The sequence below is a fragment of the Saccopteryx bilineata genome, chromosome 3, assembly GCF_036850765.1.
Source record: "Saccopteryx bilineata isolate mSacBil1 chromosome 3, mSacBil1_pri_phased_curated, whole genome shotgun sequence".
NCBI classification, from domain to species: Eukaryota; Metazoa; Chordata; class Mammalia; order Chiroptera; family Emballonuridae; genus Saccopteryx; species Saccopteryx bilineata.
In genome coordinates, this window is record NC_089492.1 from 251,215,995 (window position 1) to 251,234,895 (window position 18,901).

The 18,901-nt window shown below is 35.4% G+C and overlaps 1 protein-coding gene across 1 annotated transcript in view; it reads left to right on the top strand.

The window, feature by feature from the left end:
• Positions 1-18,901, top strand: part of FAF1 (Fas associated factor 1) — a 496,086-nt gene that overhangs the window by 362,745 nt on the left and 114,440 nt on the right. Inside the window, exon 14 of the mRNA XM_066269224.1 lies at positions 15,604-15,740. Coding sequence (XP_066125321.1) covers positions 15,604-15,740 — 137 coding nt within the window. The remainder of the gene's footprint in view (positions 1-15,603; positions 15,741-18,901) is intronic.

An 18,901-nucleotide genomic window follows, 5' to 3' on the forward strand; every position in this document is an offset into this window, starting at 1 on the left:
CAGTTAACTAAATTTCTGCTGCTGTGCTGACAGGTACTTGTTAGCCTTAATATTCAATGAAAGTTTTCCACATTACTTAATCTTTGGCAAGAGTTAATTGACTTAAAGTTCTTATTATTAGTAGCTGTCTTCACCTGCACTTTCCATCTCAGTAATTAGCCATATTCACAGCGGCTTACCCTTAATTCCAAACTAGTCAGTAGCTCATGCCTGGCTGAAACCTAGCTGACCATGTTGAGTCTAACCCTACACTCTCATTGATCCAGCAAATATAGCTCAGGTGTGAGGTCTGCATGGGAAACACAAGGAGTGTTCATTTGTGGCTGCTACCTTAGGAACAGAATCAGATTCTACAAAAGTAGCTGATAAAACAGATGGACATGTTGTGGTCAGGAAATTAAGACTTTCAGAGAGCCTTCAATGCCAGACTTCCATATGCTTTTCCTCAAACTTCTTTATTCCCTTTGTGCTACATTTTCCTTCCAGTCGTTTTAAAGGGAATGTATTGCCATCCTAAACATCTTAGGTCAAAGGCTTAATTAATGCTTTAAAATAAAGGTTCCAAAACACCAGGAGAGTTTGTCATTTTCTCCCTGGTTTGTTTTGTGAAGAGGGAGGAGAGAAGGTGAGGAGGAACCCCTCCTGTTCCATGATTACATCCTACCCACTCATTTTCTCCTTTTCTCCTCTGCTTTTGATTTTTAGTGGCGGTCTTAACAGAATGTCAAGATCAATTTGCAGCATGGTTTAACTCAAGGTTTGCGTTCTGCCAGCAGCAATTGTCCTTGCAAACAATGCCGCCGTGTGTTCTTGTAACTTCAGAAGCTTTTAGAAGGATCATGGCAAGGGCAGCATCTAATGACTTTATTAGTGTAGGGTTTCAAATGGACTCAGTAATTGTTCATATCTCTTTGTCAGCAAGTCATAATTACTGCTCAGCATTGTCCAAGGGAGTATTTGTGAATAGTTTTCTAATAGTTCCACAAGGAAGGGAAAGAAGGAAGTGATAAAAGGTAATATATGATTGAGAACAAGCCAGTCTGTATATTGATGATGACTAAACTGTTTATAATACATTCTTTACTCTTGTTAAAATAGAAGATTATCCTTTTAAAGATGTTTTTTGGGATAATTTTAAATTACCAGTTTACAAGCCTTTTTTTACCTGATTTGGATACTTCCCACAACACTACCTAGTCCTATAATCATAACTGTCTGATGAGAATTTTTATCAAATCTTATTTTTCTCATGTACTAGATCTTTCTTGTTACTTGGTATTCTGCCCTTACCAGTTTGTGATGATCTAGTCATAGTGATCTTAGTGAGGTGTAGCTAAGGAATTATTTTCTGACTTTTTTGCCAAAAAAGGCATTCTTTTTTTTTTTTTTTTACTTTTTTTTAATAATAACAGCTCACTGTTTATTTTTTATTTATTTATTTATTTTTATTTATTCATTTTTAGAGAGGAGAGAGAGACAGAGAGAGAGAAGGGGGGAGGAGCTGGAAGCATCAACTCCCATATGTGCCTTGACCAGGCAAGCCCAGGGCTTTGAACCGGCAACCTCAGCGTTTCCAGGTTGACGTTTTACCCACTGCACCACCACAGGTCAGGCAAAAGGCAGTTTCTTTACCCTTAGAACTGTCCTCCAAGCTCATGTCATTTGTGACAGGTGCTTCTATGAAACTATCATTAGCCAAGGGCAAGACTATTACTGTTCACTGCTGCATTTAAAAAAAACAAAGCAGGCCCTGGCCGGTTGGCTCAGTGGTAGAGCGTCAGCCTGGCGTGCAGGAGTCCCGGGTTCGATTCCTGGCCAGGGCACACAGGAGAAGTGCCCATCTGCTTCTCCACCCCTCCCCCTCTCCTTCCTCTCTGTCTCTCTCTTCCCCTCCCGCAGCCGAGGCTCCATTGGAGCAAAGTTGGCCGGGCGCTGGGGATGGCTCTGTGGCCTCTGCCTCAGGCGCTGGAATGGCTCTGGATGCAACAGAGCAACGCCCCAGATGGGCAGAGCATTGCCCCCTCATGGGCATGCCAGGTGGATCCCGGTCGGGTGCATGCGGGAGTCTGTCTGACTGTCTCCCTGTTTCCAGCTTCGGAAAAATGCAAAAAAAAAAAAGCACATAATAACACCCTGAGCCATTAATTAAGCACCTACTATGTGCCTGACAATATATATGAGTTCATTCAATCCTCTATGCATTACCTCATTTAACTGCAATTTTGAAAGGTAAATTGCAAAGCTACAATTTCACATAATGAAGAAACTATTTTTGGCTCATAGAGCTTCTGTAACATACCCAATGTCATGCAAGTGGCTGTACTAGATGTAAATCCCAAATCTACCTGTGCTTTTCTGATACATAATTCTTTACTTCCCATGACCTTGCCAGGCTGGATTATTCAGCAACAAAAATGTACTGAATAACTGTGTGCAAAGTCCTGTGGGGGAAATAAGAAATGGATAAGGCATGGACTTTTTGCTCAGGAACACGTAAATATGAGATTCACCAAATATTAAGAGTGGCGTTAAAATCATTCTCGGTCAGTGTCAGTTTGCAGCCATGCAGGTATTTTGCCCTACACAGGCAGGTCTCGCTTTATTGTGTTTCACTTAATTATACTTCACAGATGTTTTGTTATTTACAAATTGAAGGCCAGGCCCTCCACCAGCAAAACGATTAAAACTTGCTTTATTGCAGTGGTCTGGAACCAAACCCACAATATCTGAGGTATGCCTGTAATATGCTCAACTGATGTCACTCCAGTTTCTAACTCAGCACTACTCAGAGAGCAAAAGGAAAGCTTCAAAAGATAGTATATATATTTTTAAATTTTATTTAGAAAATTAAATTTAACAGGGTGCCATTGATCAATAAGAGTATATAGGTTTCAGGTAAACATTTCTATAGCATTTGAACTATTGATTATGCTGTATATCCATCACCCAAAGTCAAATCATTTTCTATCACCTTATATTTGTCCTTCTTTACACCCTTCCACACATCCCTCTTTTCCCTGCCCCCTTCCCCCGGTAACCACTTCACTTTTATCTATGTCCATGAGTCTCAGTTTTATATCCCACGTATGTGTGAAATCACAGTTTTAGCTTTTTATGATTTACTTATTTCACTGAGTATAATGTTCTCAAGATCCATCTATGTTGTCATAAATGACATTGTCATCATTTCTTTTTTTTTTTTTTTTTTAATTCCGTGAGAGAAGGGGAAGCAGAGACAGACTCCCGACTGGGATCCACCCGGTAAGCCCTCTAGGGGGCGATGCTATGCCCATCTGGGACCCTTGCTTCGTTACAACCAGAGCCATTTTTTAGCACCTGAGGCAGAGGCCATGGAGCCATCCTCAGCACCCGGTGCCAGTTTGCTCTAATTGAGCCTTGGCTGCAGGAAGGGAGGAGGAGGAGAGAGAGAGAGAAATGAGAGGAGGAGGGTGGAGAAGCAGATGAGCGCTTCTCCTGTGTGCCCTGACCAAGAATATAACCAGGGTCATCGGCACACCAGGCCAACACTCTACTCTACTACTGAGCCAAGCAGCCAGGACTGTGCCATCATTTCTTATGGCTGAGTAGTATTCCATTGTATAGATGTACCACATCTTTATCCAGTCCTCTATCAAGGGACACTTTGGTTGTTTCCATGTCTTGGCTACTGTTGAATATGTTTTGATCTGCTCAAAAGCTGAAAAAGGTTTTTGCTCTAGTGCTTCTTCCTATAGAGAGTTTCTGCAATCTTCTCCCTTTTGGTTCTAGTTTTGGCCTTGGAATAAGCCAAACTTCTCTTCTACATGACAATTCTTTATCAGTGTCACTGCAGCTATCTTGTTTGTCCTAATTTTCTTACCTTTTGTAACCAAGTATATTTATTTCTTTCCATTGTTCCTCACATGACGGTGTCTAGACTCAGCCTGCTCCAAAGGTGCCCCGAGTTGTATATAGTGCTCCAGGGGATGTTCTTCTGGTGCTATCCTCACATCTATTCTGTAATTTTATTTATTATTGGCTCCTATTGAACTGGGAGTCAACTACCCTCTACTAGCAGGGGTCCCCAAACTACAGCCCACGGGCCACATGCGGCCCCCTGAGGCCATTTATCCAGCCCCCGCCGCACTTCCGGAAGGGACACCTCTTTCATTGGTGGTCAGTGAGAGGAGCATAGTTCCCATTGAAATACTGGTCAGTTTGTTGATTTAAATTTACTTGTTCTTTATTTTAAATATTGTATTTGTTCTCATTTTGTTTTTTTACTTTAAAATAAGATATGTGCAGTGTGCATAGGGATTTGTTCATAGTTTTTTTTATAGTCCGGCCCTCCAACGGTCTGAGGGACAGTGAACTGGCCCCCTGTGTAAAAAGCCCCCTGGCTTCCTGTGGGGAAGAGGTCTTATTTTATACTACTCTTCATTCACAAAAGAAACATCTCATGTCCCTCTCTATTCTTTTCAGCTACCCTCACTAGTTGATTGAAAAAACAGAAGTCATCAGACAGAAATGAGCTTAATATTGTCTTTATTTAAATGTCTCTTCATCAAAAAAGTCTGTTGAACCTTTCTAGAGAAGGCTTCTCTACCCTTATTCTCTTTCATAGTACTCTCCTACAACTTTTCATAATAAGCTAGTACTTTTGCTTATTTAAAAACATTGTTTTCTGATTCTTTCACTGAGATATAAGCTTCATAAGGGCAAAAATTACATCAGTCTTTTTCACTTTTATTTCTTACTACAATCTCAATAATTATTTGTTGTATAAGAATGCATGAGAGCATAATGGTTAAGAGTATGAATGAGTTTTGGATTTAGTCAGACCAGAATTAGAATTCTAGCCATGCCACAAGGCCACTGTAGTGACGTTGGGCAAGTTGATAAAACATTCTAAGTTGAAATTTCTGTACTGGAAATTGATGATTAAAAAAAAAAAAAAAGACCACATCCTTAGGAGTTGTTTTTAGAATTGAATGGGATGATTGATTTTTTTAAAGTCTGGCAGTACATATATATTTTATTTCTTGCCTCAGAGGAGGCAAAGCCAAGTGGTAAACTATTTGAAATCACTCTCAGTTTAGTAGCATTCCAGAGGTTCAATTTCCTGGTGACAAAGAATTTATCTAACTTAATTTATGTTTCTGAATCTTATTCTAAAAAGGATTTTTAGCTACCTTGTCACATGCCTTATTGAATTCCAGATAGTTGAAGTTTATGGAATGCTCCAGAGTTCTCAGTCTGGTAACCTCATAGTTAGTTGGGCTTGTTATGTTCTAAATAACCCAGTCACCACCTACTGTATTCTAAGTATTCATACACCATTTGTCTCAGTGACTTTTCTAGTTTTATTAAGGAACTGAGATCAGGTGTGCTGGTCTGTACTTTTTGAAAATCAAGGTATTTACTTGTCTTTAAGGTAATATGGTCCTCTGCTCTGACCAGATGGCTTGGTTAGTTAGAGGATCGTTTTGAAGTGCAGAAGTTGCTGGTCTGTCCCCGGTCAGAGCACATACAGGAACAGATCTATGTCCCTCTCTCTCTCTCTTTCTCAAGTCAGTAAATTTAAAAAAAAAATTTTTTTTAAGGTAGTATGGTCATTAGTTGATAGTAATTTCTATTATTCATTCTAGCTCTTTGCTGTCCCATTTGTTCTACTGCCTATCCATTTGTTATCTAGTACAGTATGCAGTAAGCATTCACTGTACTATATTGCTCCCATTTTCTCTCCTACATATTTTTGTCTGATTTTCCATTTAGCATTTATTCTTTTCCTACTTTAAAAATAGATACAATAGCTACACAAGAATAGATACAATATAAAACAGGAAAATAAAAGTAAAATAAGATGGAAACCAATTGAAAGTGTCAAATAATGCATATTTATAAACACTTGGGTTGACTAAAGTTTTTTTTATATAAATACTGACTACAACTCTGTAATTCTGGCAGCTAATGGAGAAAAAAGAAAATATAATAGATATAGCCTCATTTATTCATTTATCCATCTAATATATACTTATTGAGTTCCTGTTATTTCCCAGATATGATAGCCTCAAGTTTATAGTTCATCATTTACAATTCTCATTGTCTGATTAAAGGAAGCCTAATAGTTCAGTCAACATCTCAAGATGTCCTGGCACTAAACCTATCAGTATGATCACTTTTTAAGTGATACAGTTAATCACTATGTTGTTATACCTGAAACTCATATAACATTGTATGTCAACTGTAATTGAAAAACTAAATAATTTTTTTTTTTAATTTTAACTTCCTGGTGCTGAATTTAGGGGAGAATTCTATTACATGCTTTTCTGTTTGACAGTCATTATGGAACATAATTGACAATTATTTTCTACTGTTATTTTACATAAGATAGATTATTATAAGCAGATGTTTCTTACATCAATCCCCTGTGAAAAAGCAGAGGGCTTTATGTTAAATCTTTTTTCAGTGATGGTAATTCTTTGGGGAGCTTAGGTAATATGGTCCTTAAATATTTCATTTTGATGATCTAATTCGTAACAGGTATAGAGCTCAGAGGAAAAGCATACAGAGTCAACCTATTCATTCAACTCTGTCAAACATCAGCTTTCTCAAGTGAGCCTTTGTGAAGTGCTGGGTTGTAATTGATTCTTGCTTGAAAGCTTTGATGAGTTGACTGAAGTGCTATTTATTGTTCTGTGCTGTTGGTCATTTCTCTTTTCAAGACCTTCCTCCTGTGTATAAGATTTCTGTTAACGCTCTCCCACATTTTTTATCCATTAGAATGATAGTTCTTTTCAAATACATAAGGAAATGTCAGGGTTCCAAGAGAAACTGACCAACTCTGAAATAAATGACAGTGAACATATTTTATATAATAAAATCACAGTCTCCAAATTTTGCAGCTGGAAAAAAATCAGAGAATGTGACAACATGAAAAAAATATATTTTATATATATAATTTTTTATTTTTACTTTAAATCGCTATCCTAAAATAGGGTATGATCTTAGTATGCTATTTATACAGACTATAGAATTATACAGTGTGATATAGTGCTAACCATGGTGCCAAGTATAACTCTTTGTTTAGGTAGATGAGTGTGAGATTGCTACTGTAACTTTTATTAGGAACCGTTTTGCCATAGCCTTAAGTTGGGCGTGCAGAAAGAAAAACCAGTTTTGACTCTGAAAAAGGAACAGGTTTTGACATAAAGAGGAAAAGAAACAATATTTATTAACCCACAGACTAATTCTAAAGTAGATATCATTATCTTCACTTTATATATGAAAAAGAAACAATCAGCAAGTAAAAAGCCAGGTTTGTTTAACTCTGAAGTCCTTGTTCTTCCCACAAGTATTACGCTGCTTGCCGTAATTCCTGCTTTCTCTAATGTGTTAATGTTTGGATATTTTAGACCTTTTTTTTTTAACCTCTTTTAAGTCATATTTTCTGTCAGTGGATGGTGACAGGATGAAATTATGTAAAAACTTCAGTATGCTAAAAATTAAGAGGAAAGCTTAGAGTCATGAACTTGTGGATCAATACCTGCTTACTCTGCCGGTTCTAATGACCTGTGGAGGTGGAAGCACAGTAAAAGGGGCTTTGGAGACCACGATAAATCACGCCAACTCTCTTAATTAAAACTCACTTCAAAAGTAGTTGGAAGAGGTAAAGGAAGGTTGTATGGTCAACATTGCCATTGTGAAGATAAAGATAACTGAAGCATGAATTGGCCCATTCATGCAACAAATGCATGTTAGTCACTAGGTGCTAGGAATGCAGAGATGATTCCTCTCCTCCTAATAGCTCTCCAGGGGCACCATCGTGGAACACAAAGTTCTCCCTGAATTCTAAGATCTGGTATTCCCTTCTCTGATTCCCTCCAGCACTTAGTCAGAACCACTAAATCGAGGCCCCTGGTATGTACCATATATGTTTCCTTTTCGGAGTCTTTGATTTACCAAACCCAAAAATATCTTTATTATCTTAAGAACAGAAACCATGTTTTATCATATATTTAGTGGGTCCTTATAAATATTGATTGATTGGTAAAAGGAAGAACACAGAAGAAATATTATCTGGCATTTAACATAAATTTTGCTCTTTTATACAGTCCGTGGAAAATGAATCTTCTCTTTACAGTTCTAGAGAAGGGATTTCTACATTTGATAGAGATTAGATTTAGGTGTTTTCTCTTATCCTTTCCAACTAAGATTTATATGGGGTATTTAAAATAAATGTTTATATTCTTACTAGTGGTAAGAAAAAGACAGCCAATTATCTATTTATTATTGTTGTTCCTCCAAAAAATTAGTATAAATTAGCACCTTATAGATTAGCTACAGACCTGTCATTAAACTTTCAGTGCCTCAAAGTCTTTTCAGTTGAATGACTTACAGATGACAGTAAGCAGATAAAGAAGTTATTTTGGTTTTTTAAATTGTCCACTAATCTGTTGAGACAATTTAGGTTTACTGGTATTGGAAAGTCTTAGCCTTGGTCAGGTGAGAGATACTTTTGAGATTAAATGTACCCACGCTAACTCGATGTTTTCTTAAATTTGGCTGTGTTCTCTGACATGCATGCAATATTTTCATTTGCATGGAGAGGCATTATGTCATCCTTTTAGAAAACAATTTGATAATATGTATCAATAATCATTACATGATTCTTCCTTTTTATCCTATAATTCCACTTCATAGACTTTTTTTTCTAAGGATATAATTCAGGATATTTATCCCAGCATTTCTTATAATAATAATTTTTAAAATACTGAAAAGAAACATCTTGCTTTAAGTTAATAGTTATAAATATGGCAATGTATATATCTACTCAGTGGAATATTATTCAACCATTTCAAATGTTGGTTTATTAATATTGTGTAGAAGACTAAAATACTGTATCCACCTAGACTGTGAGCACCACAAAAAGGAAAAGATATACTTGCACAAAACTAATAAAAAAAATAAGAAATGTGATTAACATTGTGTTTAAAGTTGATGGAATTGATATTACTTGCCATTTTTATTTATATAAGGGGATTGCTATCTTTCAGATTTCATATTTATTTTATAATTGGTTGATATATTCACATTGGTCAAAACTCAAAAGGCATAAAAAGGTAAATAATAAAAAGTCTCCTTACTCATCTCAAAGTTACCTTCCTCAGTGACAATGTTAAAAGTTTCTTACTTATCCATCCAGAGATCATTTAATATGTAAACAAGCTAATATGCTATATTTATTTTTCCCTAGTTTACACAAATTGTAAATATATACTATTTAACACCTTGCTTTTTCCATTAACATTGTATCTTAATATATTTCAAATCAGTTAATAAAGAACTCTTCATATTTTATGGCTATATAGTATTCCTTTAAATTTCAAAAAATTCTATAAGTTATTTAATCAAACCCTATTGATATAGACATTTGAATTATGGTCAGTATTCTGTTATTATAAGCTTACAATAATTGTGCACTTAGGTAATTTCCACATAGAAGTATATTTATAGACTAAATTCTCAGATGTAGAAGTGCTAGTTTAAGAATATAGATGCATTTTTTCATTTTAGTATATACTGGCAAATTGCCCACAAGAGAGTTGGTACCAATTTCACTTTTACTAGCAGGTACAGTAGTAGCCGTTTGGCTATAATCTTGCCAATGCATCATATTGCTAAGTTTTTTTACCTTTACTAATCTGACAGATAAAATTTTTTTATTATAACTTTAATTAGTTAACTCATTCTAAATTATTTTAGTATCCTTTCACATGTTTCTGAGCCATTACTATTTTCATTTCTGGGAGCTGTCTTTATATATTATTTGTTGATCTTTTTCCTATTGTTTTATTAGAGTTCTTCATATACATATTAGGGAAATTAGCCCTTTTCTCCATGATTTGCAATTCAGACATTTCCCCTCTGCTTATCATTTCTCTTTGGGCTAGTTATGGTGTTTTTTACCATAGTCAAAATTGATAATTTTGACTTTTATACTTCATTCTGCTCCAACAATACTAACCCTCTTGTTGCTTTTTTATTTGCTGTTCTCTCTGCCCAGAATTCTCTTCCTGGAGATGGGTGTTGTGTTTCCCTTCTCCCTTCACCATCTTGAGTCATTGATCAAATATCAACTCTGCAGTGAGACTTACCCTGACTACTCATTTTATATTGCAAGCTCCCCTTCTCTGCTTTGTGTTTTCTCTGTCACCAGGAGTTCACAGACTTTAGAGATATTTGTTTGTCTCTCATCAGCTTGCAGCACATCTATAAAGATAAAGCAAGTGAGAATTAACATCTTCTGTGGTAACCATCTCAGGAGACTTGACACTGGGTCTAGTGAAGCTGCCATTGCCCAAATATTTTGGGTATAACTTCTTTAAAAACTGCCTTCAGAGACAGTTTAAAGCAGCGGTTCTCAACCTGTGGGTCGTGACCCCGGCGGGGGTCAAACGACCAAAACACAGGGGTTGCCTAAAGCCATCGGAACCGCTGCCTTAAAGCCTTACAAGGAAGCAGACCTGTGTCCTGAAAGTTTTTAAAGTGTGGAAATGTGGTCTGTTAGCCTGGGGTGGGATTAGCAGCATATTAAAAAAGCAGTTTCCTGGCCCTTACCCCAATTTATTAACTCAGAATCTGAGGGAATGGGGCGGAGGAACTTGCCTTTTAAATAAACTTCCTAGAGGATTCCTAGGCCATGAACGCTTGAAGATCACTCTGTCATGGTCCTTGTTCACCTAATTCAGTTTGAACCAAAGACTTCAGACTGTTTCCAACAATCAAAGCCACTGTCAAGGGACAAAGGGGTATGTGCCAGGGGTGCTGAAGCTTATTCCTAATGGGGAAACTCCAGAAATGAGCTAACAATGGTATGGCATGCAGACTTGTGGAAATGATGTTGCCAGAGATAAAACTCTTTTGCTAGCCTGGTTTGCGCATACCTTCAGTGCTAGCAACTTGGTAAGTCTCACTTCTGTATTAAAGGGAAAGGGGGAGGAAAGGAGAATTTTGTATTGGCAAATAGGTAGATGATCTGTAAGGTACTTTACATTATGTTTGGTTTTTCTACTGATGTACATAAATGTGATTGAACAAACTCATGAATGAATACGTGTAAGTCATGAGGCTTGTTACTATAGCCAAAAATACTAGTTTGATTTGTTACTAACGTGTCTTCAAAAGAAGTAGTATAAGGTTAGCGGCTGCAGCTAAGGAAGTCTATACGAACGATTTACCTCAAACTATTGGATAATACTGAGAAGTCCTGCAGCACTGTTGAATTATGAATTCCTTCTGCTCAGTAAACTTGTTTTGGAGCAATGGTTCACCCATTATCAGAAAGACATTTAATAGTTTAATGGCTCAAGAGTAAGCAGCCAGAAATTTTGATGTTGATTCCTGGTTTTCAAGTAATCAACGTTGTTAAACAGAGCTGCATTAAAAAGGAAATAGTGGTTTTAGTTTTGTATTCACTTTTAAATATGTGAATTTTGTGGTATTGCACAACTACAGCATCTATAATTACATTTTCTTACTTTCCAAATATCGATGCCTGCTCTTTCGTTCTCTGAGTGAAAGAAAAATCAGTGACTGTTTTTATTTAGTCAACAGTTCTTTGATGCTGTGTCTTATTATGCTAAAAAAATAATCTTTTCAGTGTTGGCCTGTCAGTATAAGCTATTATTTTAATCCTGAAAGTTATTGTGATAAAATGTTAAATACCATTATACAGCTAATAATAATGAAACTGTTACCAATTTTAAGGGACGACCATATTCTGAGCACACTTCTGAGTAGGCTTCCTATATCTTACAAGAATATACGTGTTTTAAAGATAAATATTATTCCCACTTTACATCTCAGGCGTCTTTATTTTTATGGGAGTCACACTGAATGTATTATAATATTCATATTCAGGAAGCCAGACATAGTTTTGTGGCCTCCATTTTTCATCAAGTGTGCCTTGTTTTACATTTTCTAGTACAGAGTAGATAGGTGGTGTTTGTGGAATTTCATCACCTTCCCCCTTAAACTGGTGCGTTTCTTTTAGTACATTTTTAATTATGACTTTGATTGAAAGCAACAAAACTATATCCTATTTTGAATTAAAATGAGATTACTTTTTCCCATATCTGATTTATTAGTAATCCCTATTTCCATTAGCAAGTTAGAAAAGATTTATACCTCAGCGACTGAAAATTTTACTAATTTTTCTTTACATTTAAAGGTAAGATTTGTTTTTTAGATTTCTAATAGCAAACTGGTGAATAAGAGCTACTGCTTCTATTTGTTTCTTTACCAATGTCAAAGTTTGAGGCTTCCCACACCCTAATCCCCCATCTCCCAGAGACAAATGAGTTGCTTTATTATACCTGATTTGTGATTAACTGTTTTTCTTGAATTGATTTTCTCAACCCTTCCTTTTTCTTCTCCTGCTTCCCTTCTTCTCTCAATAATGTTACCCCTATAGTGAGAGCATTTGTTTTTTGTGTTTTCAAATTTGTTGCTTTAGCTTTTGGTTTAGGGGGTTAATTAAGCAACCTGTTATTCCCCAAGTAGGTCTATGATGAGTAGGTTGTTTGATTTATTAAAATACATATTTTATAATTTATAAACAGCCATTTCTCCTTGCCAATGAACAGTTGTCTCTGCTTCTTCCTTTGGATTTGAGACTTGTGGAATTCAATTGCTGTAGAAACCATTTATCCCTTCATGATACCTCTCCATGATGAACACCATATGCAGTTAGTTAGGTTGAAAACTCTGGGCTTCCACTAAATGCACTGACACACTTAACCTCTTCTATGGGAAGGAAAGACCATGATTAAAAGAACCACATTGTTGTTTCTCTTAAAACAACTTGTTTTTTCCAAATCTGTTTCTGTTCTAATATTTTGACCTGGATTTTTGCTGCCGGTCATGTGCTGTGAATGCCAGCTTGGTGCTGTGAATGATCTTTAGAGGAAGAAGCAGAGCCTCCCAGCCATGAGAAGGATTTGGTATCTGTGCGGTGAAATTCTTGTAATGGTAGTGGGCGGAACTGACAAGCAGGCAGTTTGTAATGTGTGGCTCTCCGCTGCTCTGTAGGGTCTCAATGATTGCAATTTGAAAATCTCAAAGTAAACATGATTTAGATCTTAGGAAGATTAATCATATTAATTAAAATTTTAACAAAGTCTCTCTTTTATTAGAACAGATTGTTAGTTAAGGCCACTAGAAAGCATCACCTGGCTGAGTGATCCCCATACATTTCTCAGCGGTCTCAAAAAATTAGAATAGTTTACCAATACCTGGTAGAAAACTGATCACTTTTGTTTTTTTAAGTTTACTTGACATCCAATGTGTCTTTGAAGTCTCCCCCTCTCTCTTATAAAATATAAAAATATATTTTATGTAGTTTTAAAATTTTATTTCAAATATTATTGTAAACCAAATAAGATAACTACATTTTTATAATTATATTTCCTTCTAGCTCATTTTCAGAAAAAGAGAAGTTGGGAAGTACACAATTTTCAGGCAAAATTGTCTTGAAATTGAATTCATAAAACTACTAGCCTGCCTGCCTTCCTTTCTTCTCCCCTCCCTCCCTCCCTCCCTCCCTCCCTCCCTCCCTCCCTCCCTCCCTCCCTTCCTTCCTTCCTTCCTTCCTTCCTTCCTTCCTCTTTTCCTTCCTTTCCCTTTCCTTTCTCCTTTTCTTCCTTTCATTTTGAGGAATATTCCATTTAGGTAGTATTTAGTGTCCACTTTCAATGCTAGTTCTGTGATGGGCATCTACTGCACGATATCCATTTAATCCATTAGTGCAGCGGTTCTCAACCTGTGGGTCGCGACCCCAGCGGGGTCGCCTAAAGCTGTCGGAAAATACATAATGCATATCAGGTATTTACATTCTGAATCATAACTGTAGCAAAATTACAGTTATGAAGTAGCCACCAAAATTATTTTTTGGTTTGGGGTCACCGCAACATGAGGAACTGTATTGCGGGGTCACGGCATTAGAAAGGTTGAGAACCACTGCATTAGTGTAATAGCAACAAGGACTTATTTCCCCCCTTTTGTAGGAAATGACATTCCAACTTTTTTTTTTCTACTTCGAACATTTTAGTAAGAAGCGGAAAGAAAAATGAGAGCTTTCTAGTCTCCTGAACTACACATCCCCTTTGAGAAACTAAAACTATATGGTTGTTGGGAAATTTGGTATGGAGGCTTAGGCTGCTTGAAGCACCTTTTATCCCATAATAGTTGTGGAATGTGAAAATCTGAATTTGTGTAGGAGCACTGATATTCCATGGCCAACAATGGGTTTCCTAAGGCCTTGTCATTTCACATTGGCATGAGGTTTGGTTATTGCTGTTCTAAATGTGTATCTGAACCTGCCTCCCAGTGAACTTATTTGCAGCAGTGCTAACTTGTCTTCACATTCTTGCCAACAGTTCTAGTGGCCCACATCACAGTCTAGTTTATGTAGTCACATCACAGGTTTTGTGGAGGATTCAGCCTAAGTTTTGGTGATGAATTTCTGTAGACAAGAAACATATTGCTTTAAAAATTAAGAAGTTTGATTCTGTTTTGAATTTGGTTATCAAATGAATCTGAGCACATGACATTTCAATGCCGTTTGTCTTCTCAAATAGATTTACCTTCTAATGCATGTGATGACAGGACTTTGCTCATCAGCTAGAACATACATTTCAGAGGAGTTGTTACCTAAAATATTATCATAAGGCATAAGAAAACACATGATTTAAGTTGCCTTTCATGAACATAATTAAGAATTAATAAGCCAGTACCAGTGGCTAGTCCCCAGAATTTCCACTGTTTTGCCTTTTGTGACCTGTGTTATTAAAAGTCCATTATTTTTACAGACTTTATTAAATTGGATCTTATTAAAGCATTCTATATTTGCATTTGGTCTTTCATAATTCATTATTATTATGACATTTACTTTTTACCATCAGATCTGAAAACATATCATAAGCTACCCTTTTCTCTTGAAAGAAATGCTAATTTCAAACAGTCCTCTAATAGAAGAGAAAAGCTTTATCAGTTTTTTCATTTATTCTAGATCGTGTTAAGAATACTAATGCTAGACTTCAGTATGCTAATATCTTTGAGATTTTTTTGGTCAAAAGCTTAGAATTATTATTTTTATTCCATACTAAGTATGAAATTAGAAAATTTGCTACTATTGGAGAAAACATAATTCTAAAGTACAATTCTTGAGTCTAAACACTTGTGAAAATGTTGCTAAATCCTGTTTAAATTAGAATAATGATAGTTTAACTTTGTACCATGAAATATTTGTCCTATTTAAGAAATTATTTTCTCTTAAAATTCATTTTATTTGTTTTTCACGTGGTTTAGGGTAGTACAGGTTAGAGTATTTAAGGATCCCGTGCTGTCAACCCCAGACAGCAGGTAAGGTGTGCTGCCTGCTTTTCTGTATGATAATCATTTCTGTAATAGTAGAAAACTCAGCATTGCAAGACTTTACATATTGATATCAAACAAGCTGCTTAATTTTAACATAACTAATAAAACAATGAGTTTTTTGTTGAGGTACTAATAAATGTATTAAACTCTGAAATGAAACTTACTTTAAATTTTATCTCATTTTAGATTTCTGACAATGTGCAATAGACACTTTGGCAGTGTTGTTGCACAAACCATTCGGACTCAAAAAACAGATCAGTTTCCACTTTTTCTGATTATTATGGGAAAGCGATCATCTAATGAAGTGTTAAATGTAATACAAGGTAAAGTACATTTCTTAGGATAGTATAGTATCTTCTTGTGTATATGATAACCTTATAATATTTACCATCAAAACTGATAGTAATTTTTGTACTGGTGAATAATTTTGCATTTTAAAATATAGAATTTCCTTCAAAAAGTATAGGTACTATGAAAAACAAAATATGCTGTAGGAAAATCCAACAGAAACACCTTAATAAAATTGCACAGCCCTTGGGACATAGGATAATCATGTTAAATGTTCAGAATTGCTAAATTCTCTAAACTACCAATTAAGTTATAACCAGTTGTCAAATATGGCATTTCATGAATATATATAATATATACATATAGATGTCTTGCTGTGATGTTGATAAGTTGAAAGAAATGCTTATCTTTAGTTATCTAGAAAAACCTATGGCTGAATATTGTGAATGGAATTGTTTACAGTCACGGTCATTTCCCTCTATTTAAGTGAATCCATGTCTAGGCTGCAACTCTGAGGCATGAAGTTATAGGATACCTGTGAATTTAAACTTAAACAAAAAATTTAATCTTTATTTACATTCTTTATAAAAACAAAAAAATAAGTGAATGATTTTTTTCCTGTTACTCATTTACCTTAAGGATTCATATAAAATTTTGCCCTGTTCATGGCAAAGTTTAAATTGAAAACAATATCTCTTCTCTGCCACAGGGAAAAAGATAATGAAAATAAAATATTATAGTTGGTGGTTCTCAAAGTGTGGTCCGTGGTTCCCAGAGGTCCTCTACCCTTGCAGGGAATCCACAAAGTCAAAATTATTTTCATAATAGTAATAAGATTTTTTTTTTTTTTTTTTTTTTGCTTTTTACTGTTGACGTTTGTACTGGCTGCACAAAATCAATATTGTTTAAAAGCGCTGGCACCTTAGTATGAATCAAGGCCATGACACAAAACTATTCTAGTAGTCATATTCTTCACCTCGATATAAATGCAGCTAACAAAAGTATTACTTTTATTAAATTTTAACCCTTTTTATAATTTGTGTAACACAATGGAAGGTATGGCTAAAGCACTTCTGCATATCTAAGTAAAATGGCAGTCTCAAAGGAAAACATTTGTGTGGTTGCTTGAGCCAAACTAGTCATTTATTTTTATAGATCATCATTTTTTACTTGAAAGTGACTGACAAACTACACTTACACAAACTGGATATTTCCTTTCTCCAGAATAGCAAAGTGAGTCTGCCACATCAAGAAGGAGAACTGACAGTATCTGTTGCCAATGATAAAATTTGAGCTTTTAAGCAAAATGTCACATCTTTCATCTTTAGATTGATAGCTTATGTTAACAAATATAATTTTTTAATATATCTAATTAGGTGTAGTCGACATTCAGAAGAAATACATAACTCAGTGAACCAGTATTTCAAATGCCCAGTGCCTGATGTTATAAAATCACACTTAAGTAAAAGAGCCATTCAAAGGGCAAGATATAGACCAGTGGATCTTAATAAAGTACAAAAAGTTTATTGATACGGTTTCAGATTCCTCACGTAGCTCACCTTGAAGAAACATCCACTTGTCAGTTTGGATATATTAAGAAAGAATGTCTACAATTATCTATTAAAATACTTCTCACTTTTTTGTCTGCATATCTGTGTGACATCAGATTGGTTTCATAAATTTCAACCAAGACACGGTATATTATAATTGGTTTAATGTATATAGAAGTAGATATCAGAACCCAGTTGTGTACTGTTAAACCAGACATTAAAGAGATTTTCAAAAAATGTTAAAACAATGCCATTATTCTCACTAAACTTTTTTCTTTTGGAAAACAAAGTTATTTTTCATAAAAATATTATTTTTCATAAAAATATAATATTCATATTAATACATAAAGGCTTTATTTTGTCACTTAAGAAAATTAATTAAGTACATTTTAAATATTTATTTTAGTTTTAATTTTTAGCACAGTAAATGTTGATAACTATAACCACATGCAATTCTTTAGGAATCTCAGTATTCTTGAAGAGTATAAAGGGATTCTGAAACCAAAAAGTTGTAAAGCTACTGCAGTAGGCTATAAAGAAGAAATTTACTTTGAACTACTTTCTCATCGTAGATCATTAAGAACTTAGGTATAAAGTGCCTATAGTTCAGTTTGGCAGTGAGTCCTTACAGTTAACAGCTGAAGTATAGTTTATAAGCAGTAGTTTAAGCCTGGAAATTAATGGTCAGTATATAGTCATTTCTACACTATGGATGGTATTTTCCCATTGGTGATTTCAGTACCCTCCATAAACTATTCATGCCCTATACTTTGAGTCTTAGGCACTACAGTTTACAAATAAGAAATGTAAACCCAAAGATTTGCCTAGGAGCAAAATCTGCATTAAATATGATCCTAAACTTTTTGCCATTTATCATGTCTGTTACAAATAACCAGTGATTGTGTGTGTGCTGTGCACCAGGCCCTCCCTATGAGGGCCACTACAGAAGTAGTGTTATCTTCATTTTTCAGATAAGGAAATTGATCCTTAGAGAGCTTCACTTACTTATTTGTTCATTTGTTTATTAAGTGAATATTTGTTAAACCCTTCTCATGTGCTAGGTAATTTCTGGGTACTAGATCAAAGTGGTGGAACTAGGGTTATAACTATGATTACAAAACCAGTTTTGCAATCTCAGTGCCATGATACCACACCAACATAATATTTGTTCTCTAGGTGATTTATTGAGAAAGTAGGGCTGATGTGACCTAATTAAATCATTTTCTTTTGCTAAAGACTACAAGTGTTCTTTAACCCTTTGCTGTCAGCGGCCTTAAGGAAAATTGAGAAAAGGACCATTAAAAAATCAAGTTAGTCAAGTCCTGCTCTGGAAGAACACCAGCAAGAATACTTACTATTTGTTGTCTCATTAGTGGCCATTAATGAGACAAAAAGACCTCTCTTCTCAGGCCCTGGAGAAAGATAGACTCTTTGGGCTGTAGGTTTGAAAGAATAGACAAATTGCTATATCTCTCTGAAGCCTCATGGATTTCTTTCTTGCAGGTGCATCCAAAACAAATAACAGGACTTAATGCATTTAGGAAGTGGCACATGTGTACTATTTTTGTTATGGACTTGGACAGAGAATAAAATACCATTAAGGAATATTAAACATTTTAAATATCCTCTTCATAAAAATGACAATA